This window comes from Xenopus laevis, chromosome 5L, assembly GCF_017654675.1.
Source record: "Xenopus laevis strain J_2021 chromosome 5L, Xenopus_laevis_v10.1, whole genome shotgun sequence".
In the NCBI taxonomy this organism is placed as follows: Eukaryota; Metazoa; Chordata; class Amphibia; order Anura; family Pipidae; genus Xenopus; species Xenopus laevis.
This window is the reverse complement of record NC_054379.1, coordinates 40,445,642-40,460,578: the sequence shown is the minus strand read 5'-3', so window position 1 is coordinate 40,460,578 and position 14,937 is coordinate 40,445,642. Positions and strand designations below refer to the sequence as shown.

The window sequence follows — 14,937 nt, the reverse complement described above, 5'->3', positions numbered from 1 at the left end:
CCACAAGCCTAATAAAACAAATGATTTATGTTTTCAAAGTTGGCCGCATGGGTTCACCATCTTGTAACCTTGCTAAACATCTTTGCCAGACCAAGACTGTGCACATGCTCAGTGTGGTCTGACCTGCTTAGGGATTGTCATAAATTAAAAAAAAAAGCACAAGTCAAATAATATCTGCCTGAAAGCAGATACAGAAAGACTGATTAATACCGGTAATCAGAATATGTAGACTACACTGGTTCCTGTTTTGTCATGTTATCTAATGTGGTTTTTATAGTTTTTGTATTGTTTAATGCATACATTCTCCAACTCTGCAGAACCAGTGGCTGCAGCAAAATAATCCTTCAATGAGAATCCCAGTTTATCTGTTTAAATCTGGCTTCCTGATCTTTGTCCCTGCCACTGGAGTTGGAAACATTAAAGGGGATGTAAAGGCAAAAATAAAATCCAATACGAATCTCTACACAGTCACCGAGTGCTCAACAGGGAAACAAACAAAGCTGCTTGAGTTCTGCATGACGGGAAGTAAAGTGGTGGATTGCCCCCTGCTGTTCGAAAGTATGATTGTTTCCCTGCAGAGCAGTTAGGGGCCATCTAAAGTTTCCTATCCACAGCATTCAGAGCAAGTAAAACGAAGGGTGTATTTCACTGCATACAGCCAGGTTTAATTATATAAAAAGTAAAAATTTTTAATGAAAGTATATTGGAGATAAGTTTCTTTTTCGTTAAAGAAAATAAAAATGGGATTTTATTTTTTAATAATCTTGGGGTCCCACACAACTATACAGACCAGCACCTCCAATGACAAACACATTATTTCGGCTATCCTGCTATGTTACAAGTGCAATATCAAAACAAAAATTTTTCACAACCTGCTGTGATAAACATCTGAGATTTATACTAAATTGTGTGAAAAGCATTGTAAAGCTTCATTGCCACAATTTTCAGCTATACATCTGTGTTTCAAGACTGCCTTCCCTTTATTACTGAGCTGGGTGAATTGGTTTCAGATCTCTTAATGCTGGCAAAACATTTGCCTTCTGTGAAATCAACATTTGCACAGAATTAAAGCTTTGTGCTAATCAAACATAGCTATAGCTATGACCCTAATGAAGTCAGGAGGTTGGGAGAGGAATTTATATAACAATTTGCAAATAGAGTGCTTGCAATATAATAAACACCAATGGGTGACAAATAAGTAGAGGCAGGTCTAAACCTAAATGTATAACGTAAACAGAATTTCTCATTACATTTTGCTGAGGATACACATTCTGCATTACATTAACTATATGATCTTTTATCCGAATACTTGGGATCTTGGGTTTTCAGAATAAGGGTTCTTTCTGTAAGTTGGATCACCATGCTAAAAATCATTTAAACATTGAAATAAGGCCAATATGATTTTTACCAACAGTACATGATGTCCTGTGTAGTGCAGGGCCCAGTTTGCACCCGATGCTTCAAAAAACATGTGTTTTTGTGTCGCACTACTTAATATGGCTCATATTAAGGTCATCCATGCGGCTTAGTTACCATCAAGTACAGGATGTTGTCCTATTATTACAGAGAAATAGGAAAATTTAAAAAAAATTTAATAATTAGCTTAAAGTATAAGGAAAGGTTAAATCACTGAGATAGAGGTGGCTAATGCTAGGCAGCCCCAGTGATTCTAATAGCTTATGTGATACCCCAGACTGGTGGTCCTCTTAGCAGAAAACTTGCACTGACTCAGGGTACTTCTGAGCAAAACTTGCACTGACCCAGGGTACTTCTGAGCAAACACCACGGAGCGATCATCCTGCATTTTCCCTCTTCAGTACAATGAATTAGCTAACTTTCACTTTCACTGCCAGGGCCAGGGCCGGTATTACAAATTTACCAGCAATGTAGCTGCCGGGAATTTGTAATACCATTTACAACAGCCCTTGCTGCCGGTGAAAAGGTACATTTTCTTCGGCTTCTGGCTATGTGGCCACACCCCTTTTTGCGTCACTGCCCGCTGGCTCTGCGCCTTTAGTTCCTGCACCCACCACTGGCCGGTAATTTTTTTTTTTTAAAAGGTAGCAACCCTTTAGACAACAGATAAGTTCTAAAGAATCCCATTGTATACTACAGAGTTGATATGTTATCTGCTGAGTATCCGGGGGCTTTTCTCCCTTTTCCAGCTACACAGCAGCTTGTTTATATAAACTATAGTTGTGTTTCTGAAGCATACACACCAGTTTTACCAGTACAGGGCAACATTACATTATATTTTCATTAGTTTAAAACACTTGAATTTTTTGGCGTTACTGTGATCAGACTCCCAAGTGTTCTGGATAACAGATACAGATCCCATAACTGCAGTACTAAGAAGCTATCCTGTGTATTCTGTGGCCCCTTTAATTTAGATTTTTTAAACAGTTCCTGGCAACCTGCAGAAAAAAACGCCATTCATCACAATGATTCATTGTATAAATTACAATTGGTCCCTAAAATAGTGCGCATGAGAGCTAGGGCATACCTCCCAACATTTTGGAATTAAAAAGAGGGGCAAAAATGTTTTCCCGCACGTAGCGCAGCAATTTTTGACCACACCCCTTTCTGTGGCCACACCCCCTAATTACCATGTTTGTTTAACAAAATTTGGCAGGTTATGAAAGTTTGAAAAGATTTCTCCTTATCTAAACTGTGTTTTTGTGTCTCAAAATTGTTACAAAGTATCTTATTTGCACCTGTTAGCAGTTCTGGGCTCTCTGCTAAAAGCCAAATAAGTGAAAAACTTTGTTTCTTTTTCTGGCTGTTCAGTGCATAGAAAAGAGGGACTTTCCAGTACAAATGAGGGACTGCGGGTTGAGCTGTCAAAAGAGGGACTGTCCCTCCGAAAAAGGGACAGTTGGGAGGTATGAGCTAGAGTTGCCACCTTTTCTGGAAAAAAATACCGGCCTTCCTATATATTTATCTTTTTTCCATATTAATAACATTGGGATCAACCATCATTTTTACCGGCCAGGTGGCAACCCCTCAGCAGAAGTATTTGAAGACAAAACAATGATGTTCAAGAGACAATAATAATGCCAATTCGCAACAAGTCTAGTTATCGTATCACAAAACGCCTCATACAAGGTCTTTGCTAATAAGCTTGTAATATCGGAAAACGTGAATAACGAAAATGATAACTAAACTAAAATGTCTTTTCATAGCGTCAACATGCCCACTACAAAAATGGCTGCAAAGCTCCTAAATGACTTCCGTTCTAAAGTCACGCCGCACTGCATTCCAGGTCCTACACCAGCGCTTGAATCTCCCTGACAGAAATCGCAGGTCCTGTCAGATAGAGGACCCGTTCTTTGCCTGTCCTACAATATGCCTGAAAAAGCAGCACACAAAGACAACCTTATTTATTTCCTCTTTCCTTCGTTTGGTGTTTAACCTTGGCGTGCGCTTATAATATTTCTACCATGTATTTTAAATTAGCATCTCCGATACAGAATACGTAGTTAGAATATATTTGAAAAGGCAGCGCTACGGACAGCCTTGTGCAGACATGGCGGCGCTCAGATTGTGCAGTAGTGTCCTCCGTACAGCATGTAGAGGTGAGCTTTATTTCATTTTGTCATATTATTGTATTTATGTGTCGGGTGCATCTCCTTTAGTATTATTTGTGCTTTTCACTGCGCAAGAAGCACAACCTGTAGTTGCCATAGTGCCTACCATTACTTAGCAGTTTAAAGGTGCCCTACTTTACCATGCCTGATGTTATCCATATCAATTGACTTCACCATGCCTGATAACTCACTGGCACTTATTCCTCTTATAAAAAATACTTCATTCATTTAAAACGTCCTATTATTTTAGTACACCACTAGCTTAAACTGCAAACAATCATGTGACTGAAGTGGTTACTTTAAATGAACATGTACTGTAGTTTCCTTTTCTTTAGATATACAGAGTTTTGCATGGTGTGCAGCGTTTCTATTCATTCTGCATATAGTTCCTATGTGACTCTTGCTGGTCAATTAGGAAAAAATGAATGGACTGAAGGTAAATGGTCAATTGAAAAGTTCCCTGCAGTGTCCCTCAGTGACTATCTAGCTGTCTGTCTGTTGAGACACTCCCAATGGTATGCTGCAGGGGACGGTTCCTAATAAATACTTTTTGTTCATTTAGGGAAACACAGAGTACTGGTAAAACAGTACAACATCTGGATATGTTGCAGGCCCTCAAATTAATTTGCTGTGGGGCCAGTTACCTCTGCTAGCTTGGCCTCCTCCTCTTCACTTACATTAGAGGGTCTATAGCATACTCCTACAATTAATTTGCTGGACTCTTTACAATCAGTGAAGAGCTCCACCTATAAGACTTCTGCCCCCTTATTTCTAACCACCTCCTCAGTGGGGGAACTACCGGGGAACCTGGGGGTGCGAGCGGGCCAGGGCTCGCACCCCCTCAGGGCCCCCCCCGGCAGCCCGCCCGCCATTGACAATGTGGGCCGTGCAGAGGGGGCGGGGCCCGGCTGCGCGTCACGCACCAGGGCCCGCCCCCTCTAGGATCGCTACTGCACCTCCTCCTTTTATATCTGCTGATATTAACTGCCCAGTCATGCGACTCATTCAGCCATGTTTCGGCCACACCAATCCCAACATATTTTCCTACCAGCACCAACAGCTCTCCCACTCCTTGCATTTGCAAACATTCATTTAATACTGGTACCAGTATGTGACTTTTGTAAATATAACACGTGGTCCTCCCAACCCCAACCAAATATTCTCCTCCATTTCCCCTTACTATGCACCCTACCTCATCTAACCTGTCTTCCACGTAATCCCTTACTGCACCCCCCACACCTAGGTTAAAAATCTCATCCAACCCTCTTCTACCCCAAAGCAGCTGTTCCATCATCATTGAGGTGCAGCTCATCCCTGGCAAAGAGCCTGTAGCCAATTGAGAAATCAGCCCAGTTATCCAGAAACACAAATCCCTCCTCCCTACACCAATTTTTCAGCCATGCATTAATCTCGTTAAGCTCCTGTTGAACGTTGCTCATGGCACAGGTAATATCTCGGAGACAATTACCCTGGAGGTCCTCGCCCTCAACGTTTCACCTAGTTTTTTTTTAAACTCATTCTTGTGTGTGTCACCTCCTCCTCTAACTTTGTCTTTGGTACCTATGTGTACCAAGACTGCCTGGTCTTCCCCAACCCCTCCCAATAATCTGTCCACTCTTTCCACTACATGCAGAACCCTAGCACCAGGCAAGCAGCAGACTGTTCGGCATGAAGAGTCCTTGTGGCAGATTACCTATCTACCTTTCTAATCGAATCAAATTGAATCCCCTATAATTAAAACCTGCATTCCTTTCCTGGAACTCCCCCCACCACACATAATAGAGCCTCCCAGGGTACTCTGAGAGTCAGCATGCTCTAAAAATGCCAGTTCAGAGCTGTCCTACCCAGCATCTTAAGCCAAAATGGTGAATCTGTTGCTTTGGACCAGCTGTGGACCAGCTCCCCTACACTTCCCTTGTTAACTGTTACAAACCTATCTCCCTCTTTAGTCTTCACCGGCCCTTCTCCACCCCACTAGTTAGAGGAAACCTTAATTCAAAGGCCCTGCCCATGAATGGAAATGATGAGTTTACATTTATCAGAATTTGTTGACTGTTAGTCATACAAATCATCCCTTCCTGCTTTGAGCTGCTTCATTGTCTCTTCATATTTGAAAGCTGTTTTTAACAGATCTTCCTGCATTCCTTCTGATTTTTGCATGCAGTCCATACAGAAGATCCAGTGTCTGAATCAGAGGGTTGCATTTCTGTCTTTGCTACAAGGCTGATTGTTATCGGAAGCTACAAGGCTGATTATTAAATTCTGATGCTAATTGCACTGGTTTCTGTGCTGCAATGTAGTAATTATCTGTACTGTTTACTGTATATTGTGAGTGGGTCCCTAAGCTCAGTAAGTGACAGCAGCACAGAGCATGTGCAGTGAATCGGCAGAAAAGAAGATGGGGAGCTACTGGGCAGGGGCGCTGCACCAATAAGGCGAGTTGAGAAACTCGCCTCATGAGGCAGCCCCATTCTGAAACAGTAATGTACTTTTGCACCGTGGATAATGGGTGTTACTTGGTTTCTGTGTCATATTGATTGTTTCTTATTTCCTCTGTACCTATTTTGTTTTTCTCAGGCAATACACTGTTACTATGATAAATAGTGTAATTAGCATTTGTAAAATCAGTTTACATTTGGTCCGTTATTTTCCTTTCTGTGCAGTTCTCCTACCACTCCGAACAAGTTAATGGGATGTTTCAGGGCAGACAGCGATGCATTATTTTGAGTCCCATGGTAGGATCTGGAGACAGATTGATTAAGTATGCAATAGAACAAATAATCTTGTATGATGTAGCATGTGAGCCTTAAAAATAATTAATTTAAGCCCAATCCATAGTTTTGCACCATAAGTAAAATTGCCTGTATTAATTTGCTTATGCAACAGTTATTTCTACATACCAAGTACTTTTATTCTATCTTTCAGGCTATCGCCTTTGCTTTAGTCCACTCACAATTTAAAAACCTGATTTTCTTAAATGGAGTGCAAATTTAGAAGTACAGTTCTGCCTAGTGAAAGAAATACCTGCATACAAATTCAAAAAGCTTAAATGGGTTCCAAGTCATTTGCTACTGTGTTGCTCTTGAATGTCTGCTAGTTCTGATTCTTGAAACAATGTTGTAGAAGTCAGCTCTCCTCCACCCAAGACTCATTTCCCACAATGCCTTGTACATTTTTGTCTCAATAAATATTGATGGTTCTTCACAGGTCTGTTAATCGTCTGGCAAATGTATGTATTGCGGCAATAGCCAGAAGCAGCAGTGCAGAAAGTAGCAAGGGACAGACAAGATACTGCTTCAATAGCAGTTAAGTTTACAAATTTCTCTAAAACCTTTGGCTTTTTGTCATGAATGTTTACTGGAGCGTTGCTTAGAATTTTATATTCTATTTGGATTACAGCCCCTATAAATCAGCCCCACAGATTTTGATGTACACTAACTGAAAGCTTTAATTATTGTCCTGCAGCTGGTCGGGTACCCGAGGGTTACCCGCAAAAACCTGCGGGTTGCAGGTATAAGTTCCGGGTGCGGGTATAGACGCGGGTTGGCGGTTCTGCTGGTCAGGCCGTGGGTCTTCTCAATAGCGATTTTACTCCTTTTTTCTGATCACGCCTACTTCCAATGATGTCACTTCCGGTTTACAATGACGGCACTTCCTGATTCTTGATGGTCAGCAGGTCCGGGTTGCGGATAAGGTACTTGCAGGTCGAGTAGTGGTTTTGATCCTGTCACTATGTTACTCACTTTGTGACTGTTTATTGGTTGGTTACTGTGGCCCAAAGTTATAGCTGCTGTAGTTGATTAGCAGCCTGACCAGAATCATATTTGGGTGAATTGGGGCCCTGTGTTCCTTTCTGTGTTGGTTAACAACCTTTCCAAATGCACAGTTCTGTAAATAATATTTCAAGTAACATTGCAGTGTTAATTAACATTGTTATTGTGATGCTGTAGCTTTAAAAATAATTTATGGAATTTATCAGATCCGTTGAGACTGCTGTCAGTCTGACTTGCTGTGCCATATAACAGCCTTCTTAGGCCCACTTATCAACTGTATAAGACTTCACACAATCTGCATAATGTACCCCCTGGCAGGTTTCCAGCATCATTGAAGCAAAACAGAATTTTAAATTTTCCCGTAGTAAAAAGTAAAGTAAAATTATAGCTTTGTTTGTGATACACTGTGGTTATTAGCTGGGGATTTTCCCATAAATAAAATGGTTCTGGATGAACTTATTTGAGAATTATAAAGGAGGTGTGACTTTGGGTGGTGGACTAATTTCTAGGTCTGATACTATAAGAAACATTTATTGTGTATTCAGGCCAAAGGTAATTTATAAGTAAAATGTATACTTTCACCTATGTTTAAAAGGATGCAGTTGCTAATATAAAAAGCATTTGTTTGTGCCAAAAAAAACCCAATTTTCATTGCTTTGTAAATCTCGTAAAACCACACAATTTAATCCTGGAAAAAAGCTGTTTTATTTTTATGAATAGTTAATATATGTAATGGCACCTGTGGTATGTTTTAAGCAGTCCAAAACATGAAAACACCAAAGCGCCTGAAATCACCAACAATATACTTGTGCTAATATTGCACGATAGTCGCTTTAAAAAATATACTGACACCTCAAAGAGCTGATTTATTGTCACAGGTGCACAACTGCTTGCACAATTGCTTTTCTGCACTAGAGAAAATGCAATGTGTAACATTAGGGGGGTTATCTATCAAAGATAGATACTCGAGTTCAGTACAAAATAAAAACTGGGTAAATAGATAGGCTGTGCAAAATAAAAAAAAAAAGTATAGTTATCCAAAAATTTTATGTATAAAGGCTGGAGTGACTGGATTTCTAACCAGTCCATTTTCGCCAGAATACTAGTTTTTAGCTTTCTTGGTTTCCACTGATTGGTTACCAGTCAATTACCAATCAGTGATTTGAGGGGGGCCCAAATGGGGCATAACTGTTCCTTTTGAATCTGAGCTGAATGCTGAGGATCAATTGCAAACTCACTGAACAGTTATGTCCCATGTGGCCACCCTTTAAGTCGCTGACTAACTCAGAGTTAGAGAGCTGAAAAGCAGGAAGTAGTGTAGTATGTTACACAGCCAGTCACTCACTCTAGCCTTTATATATTACATTTTTGGCTGACAAACTATATTAGAAACATTTTTTATTTTGCACAGCCTATCTATTTACCCAGTTTTTATTTTTACACTGAACTGTTCCTTTTATAAATCTGCCCCTAACTGTAGCCATGGGGGCAGATGTTCAAACTGAAATAGGACATATACTGTATTTACATAGCCAATGAGCTGTTTAGAATACAGTGGTTTGGGGCTTGAGGCTCACTGATGTATTCTCTGCCTGCTTATAAACGGACAAGGAGAAAATCCTATCCACTCCCTTTCAGAGTGGAAACTCAAAACATATGCATTGTCGTGACAAAATCCACTGCTAATGCAGTTCCAGTCTGTGCAAAATGGAATGTAAGGGAGCAGAACGCAAGAGGAGAAAACTTCTTGTGCCCCCCAAGTTTTAGTACTTAACCAAGAGCATTAACCATGCTGCTAATGGCTCTCTACAGAACTATACAATTAAAATCTTTCTCGTATAAAACAGAACATTTGTTGCCATAAAATAGTTTATTTGAAGGTGCTTGTTGGAAAGAGAGAAACTTTTTAAGTTTTCTTTTTATTGTCTTCCTGGTAATAATAAAATAAGGAAGATAATGATCCACACATTGTTTCCATGTACAGCATTGCGTTTTCAAGTAGTGTTATACCCACCTATATTTTGTGCTGTAGTACACGGCTTCAGTCGTAATTTATTCTTACAGCCTCTGGTTCCGATTTTTAAAGTGCACTTTATTGTGTTAAAAAAAAAAATGCTTCCTTCATAGCGACTGCAGAATAAGTGGTGTAAGAAAATGCATTGAGTGTAAAGCTTGACTGGGTTTTTTCTATACATCTTCACAGGAGGAATCTCTGTGCCAACAGTACGAAGCAGCTGGCAGAACAGTCACTTGGCCAACATACTTCAAGTGCACCCGTGTGTGTCTGTTCTTCACAGTGTTACCATTCAACAAAACAGGCAGAGCAGCTTCTTTAACAAGTGTAAGTACCGCTCTGTATTTGAATGTTAAATGAATGCTCTGATTTACTTTTCTCTAAAGATATTTTGAAATCCATGCTCTGCTGTGACTGACTGATTGGCATTTGCCTTCCTTTTCCTTTACGTTGTTAATAGCTCTTCAACAGGAGACCTGAAACATCTTCCTGTTCTGTGGAAAACATAAGGAAGCAAACATAATAACATTTACTTTCCTGACATCTTGTTGTTTTTTTTTTTAGAGATATTTTTAAAATATTTGTCAACCTTGCTAATTAGAATTATTTGTAGGGTTGCCACCTTTTCACCTGGTGCAATATGGGCAGGGCTGTGACGTGATGGGGCGGGGCCATGACACGACAGGGTGGGGCAGTGACATCAGGGGCGGGGCTATGTCGCAGCGATTGGTGATCATAGGAAATCCTGCCTAGTTTTCCTAATTTGGAAAACCGGGCAGGCAGGTTTGACCCAGGCAGCCCTTCAAAAAACCAGGCTGTAGAGTCCTGCATGGGTCCATTTTTTGTAACCCATACTCGCAACCTGCAATCCGCAATCCGGACCTGCAACCCGCATTCTTACCAGCTTGGACCCGCTACCCGACCTGACCGCAAGTACCTTATCCGCAACCCGGATCCGGAAGTGTTGTCATTGTAAACCGGTAGTGACATCTTCAGAAGTAGGCGTGATCAGAAAAAGAGGAATAAAACAGGAAGTGCTGTCATTGTAAACCGGAAGCGACATCATCGGAAGTAGACGTGATCAGAAAAAAGAAGTAAAAATCGCTTTTGCGAAAGAACCGCTGACCCACGTCTATACCTGGAACTTCAACCCGCAGGTTTTTGACCCGCTGCAGGACACTACCAGGCTGTCCTGGTCAAAACTGGGCAGTGGCAAACCTATTATTTATATATATATATGAATATATAAGTATATATTAAAATATTTTTATATATTTTGGGTTTCTAGTTTGACCTGGCGGTTTTTGTCTTTTGCTTCATGTTCTCTAAATAAACTCAGTATTGGAGATTCTGCTTATGAACAGGGTAGCAGTTGGTGTAACACTGGCAATAGCTGATCTCTAAATGGTCATACACATGGCAGGGATGTTAACCAGAAAGGTATCCATGTAATACAGGTATGGGATCCATTATCCGCAAACCCGTTATCCATAAAGCTCCGAATTACAGAAAGGCTGTCTCCCATGGACTCAATTTTAACCAAATAATCCAAATATTAAAAAATGATTTCATTTTTTCTGTAATAATAAAACAGTACCATAAACGTCATCCAAACTAACATATAATTAATCCTTACTGGAAGCAGAACCATCCTATAGGGGTTATTTAATATAATATACATTTTCTAGTAGGGGCACATTTACTAAGCTCGAGTGAAGGATTCGAATGAAAAAAACTTTTTTTGGGTACTTCGACCATCGAATAGGCTAATACGACCTTCGACTTTGACTTAGATTCGACCGATTCGAAGTAAAAATCGTTCGACTTAGACCATTCGATAGTCGAGTACTGTCTCTTTAAAAAATACTTCGACTACATACTTTGGCAGTTTAAACCTACCAAGGTACAATGTTAGCCTATGGGGACCTTCCCCAGCACTTTTCTAACCTTTTTTTGATCGAAGAACAATCCTTCGATCGATCGCTTAAAATTGTTCAAATCTTTGATTCAAAGGATTTTATCGTTCGATCGAGCGATTTTTACTTTGATCAATCGAAGGATTTGCGATAAATCCTTCGAATTCGATATTCGAATTTGAAAGATTTAAATTCGAGGGTCAAATTCGAGGGTTTATTAACCCTCGATGTTCGACCCTTGACAAATGTGCCCCCTAAAGTATGAGGATCCAAATTACAGAAATATCTATTATCCGGAAAACCCCAGTTCCCAAGCATTCTGCATAACAGGTCACACAGTGGCATATTTATCAAGGGTCGAATTTCGAATTTGAAAAACGTCGAAATTTGAATTAAAAAAGACCATCAGAAATGAAGCCAGTTTTTTTTTTTCAGCCGAATAGGTCTGTTTTTGATCAAATAGGTCCGTATTCGGCCGAATCGAATCGTATGAATCGAAGTAATATTGCATTTGATCAAATTCAAATCAAAGTTTTTCCACCAATTGACTCCAAATAGGTTCTAGGAGGTCCCCCATAGGCTAAAACAGAAATTCGGCAGGTTTTTATGCCGAATGATTAAAGTTGAATTTTTAAAGGGATACTGTCATGGGAAAACATGTTTTTAGTTAATAGTGCTACTCCAGCAGAATTCTGCACTGAAATCCATTTTTCAAAAGAGCCAACCGATTTTGTTGTATTCAATTTTGAAATCTGACATGGGGCTAGACATATTGTCAATTTCCCAGCTGCCTCCAATCATGTGACTTGTGCTCTGATAAACTTCAATCACTCTTTACTGCCATACTGCAAGTTGGAGTGATATCACCCCCTCCCTCCCCCCCCCCCAGCAGCCTAACAACAGAACAATGGGAAGGTAACAAGATCAGCTCCCTAAACCAAGATAACAGCTCCCCGGAAGATCTAAAAACAGCACTCAATAGTAAAAGCCAAGTCCCATTGAGACTGATTGTTACATTAAGTAGGAGAAATAACAGCCTGCCAGAAAGTAATTCCATCCTAAAGTGCAGGCACAAATCACATCACTGGGGCAAAATGTCTAGCCCCATGTCAGATTTCAAAATTGAATCTAAAAAAAAATCTGTTTGCTTTTTTGAGAAATGGATTTCAGTGCAGAATTCTGCTGGAGCAGCACTATTAACTATTATGTTGTGTTTTGGAAAAAACATGTTTTTCCATGACAGTATCCCTTTAAAGAGACCGTACATGATAAATTTCGATATTTCAATTTTAGATTTTTTTTTTCAAATTGGAATCAAATTTTCACCATTCCCAAGTCAAGTACACAGAAAATAGCTCGAAATTAGAATTTTTTGAATTCGAATGTTCACCTCAACCTTTGATAAATCTGCCTCATACTGAATAGCAGTTGGGGATCCAAGCTCTTTTTGCAGCTTTTGCGTTGCCCAAATGCATAGTGTTATACTGAATCAAATCCAGACCCTTGGGGTTATTTATCAAAGGTCGAATATTAGAGCTATGTGAGCTTTTTTTAAACGTCTAATGAAGCTACAACTCAAATGGCTTCTAATTTAACAAAAAAACTCAAATGGATAAAACTTGAATCAGCAAGTTCTAAGAACACAAAAACTCGAATTGATTGAGTTTTTGGCAGTAAAAAACTGGAATTGCTGAAATTCATCACGTTTTTGAGCAAAAGCCACCGAAAAGCAGCTAGAAGGGGGCATGACCTAGTAATAAGAGGGTAAGCTATCATGTTTGTAAGGGTACATGCCAGTGTAAGTGGATTTTGGAAGTTGTATTCTAAATATAAAGCATTTTCCTCTCCGTTATGTGGAGGGGTTTAGTGGTAAATAAATTCAGCATTTTGAGCTGCACACAGTTTATTAGTGCCTGTGTTTATATTTAAATTAGCTGTTCATTTGCGTTTCGTCCGACTGCCCCTCAATAATGACTGTTGTGCTCATTTCCAACTTTAGACTTAAATGGCCTCAATTTCTTTTCCTGTCATCTTGCATTTGTTACTGTGCATCACAGACTGGTCTCTTGCTGTTTTGCAATGGCAAAAGCATGAATGAACGCTACAAATTGTACTGGTGCTTTCCCTTATATTATACTATATAGACCCACTCTTCTTCATAAAATTGCACTAATGGAACTTTTATTATTCATAAAAAATGCATTTTATAGCTCTTTGTTACACATTAATATTTTCCCGGAATAATTTATATAGGGACAAAATCTAAAACATGTTCTGTTGATGGTATTTTTTTTTCTTTGTAATGCAAAATGTTTCTCCATCTGCTCTGAAGCACTCCATGCCAGTGGAGAAAATGCTTTACTTAGGGGGCCTATTTATTAAACCTCGATTTTTTTCTGGTCAAGTTTTTTTTAGGGGGAAAACTTAAAATTAAACTAGGAAAAAAAACTTTTTACCCCAAAGCTGCTAAAAATCCAAATCTGAAAATACTCCAGCTAAAACCTGTTGAGGTCATGTTGAAGTCAATGGCAGATGTCCTATTTACAGCTTGAAGATATTTCTTGACATCGAGTTGCACTAAATAATCTGAAAAAGTTTTCAGGCAGCAACTTAAAAAATTGAATGATTCGCATATTAAATTCAAAAAAAGTCATACGATCCGAATGTTGTAAATATGTGCGGGTCAGGCTTTTCCCGACCCACAGCTGCCCGCCATACGCCCTCCCTCCACCCATGCCCGTCCGAGCCCGACTTCTGGGTTGCACAAAAGGGGCAGGGCGAGCAGGTGCGCGTCTATAAAAGTTCAACCAGGAAGTCGGAGCCGACTTTTGCAAGGTTGTAGCAGGGAGAGCAGTTAGAAGAGCTTAACCCACACCTGCCCACGACCCGGAAAGGGGGGGGTGTGAGGTCGGCCCAAACCTACCCGAACCGCAGGTTAACCTGCGGGTATCAGGCCGTCCCGCTAGGGTTGCCACCTTTTCAACTGGTGGAGCCCGGGCAGGGGGCAGGACCGTGACGTAGAGGGGGCAGGTCATGATGTGGAGGGGCTGGGCCATGCCTTTGGGGGTGGGGTAATGACGCAGCGATTGGCCGACTCTTGTGTCAATCATGGGGAATCCTGCCCCGGCTGTCCGGGTCAAAACCAGACAGGTGGCAACTGTACGACCCGCACCTCACTAGAATGTTCGTACAATTTTGTCTAGACTTTTCCTGCAGACTTTTTCCTGAACTTCTTTGAGCTGATTATTAAAAAAAGGAGTTCAATTTGTGGATGGGGGTTAGGTCGACTTTGTTTTAATATAATTAAATAGATAAAGTCGAGCTTTAGTAAATACCCCCCTTAATCTACTTTTTTGTCCTCAATAAAATACAGTTAACTGTACTAACTTTCCAGTTTGAGCAGCTGTAAATCATTAGCCTTCTCAAAGTTTGTAGCGCTAGGCTGCATAAATTAATGAAAGGAATAGATGAATTCCAACTTGAATACTGTATATGTATATCCCTCTCTTCTGAATTGTTAAGGACAAGCTAAGCCTAAAACACTTGGGGAGGGGGGGTCCCAAGCTTACGTGTGCCCAGTATGAATCCATGCAAAGCAAGTAAAGAAAAGGGTGGCGTGCTGAAGTAAATGATCCAAGGCTAACACA

The 14,937-nt window shown here is 40.2% G+C and overlaps 1 protein-coding gene across 1 annotated transcript in view; it reads left to right on the top strand.

The window, feature by feature from the left end:
* Positions 1-3,420: 3,420 nt before the first annotated feature.
* Positions 3,421-14,937, top strand: part of mrps5.L (mitochondrial ribosomal protein S5 L homeolog) — a 70,257-nt gene continuing 58,740 nt past the window's right edge. Inside the window, exons 1-2 of the mRNA XM_018262915.2 lie at positions 3,421-3,575; positions 9,564-9,701. Of these exons, the coding sequence (XP_018118404.1) occupies positions 3,527-3,575; positions 9,564-9,701 (187 nt within the window). The 5' untranslated portion in view covers positions 3,421-3,526. The remainder of the gene's footprint in view (positions 3,576-9,563; positions 9,702-14,937) is intronic.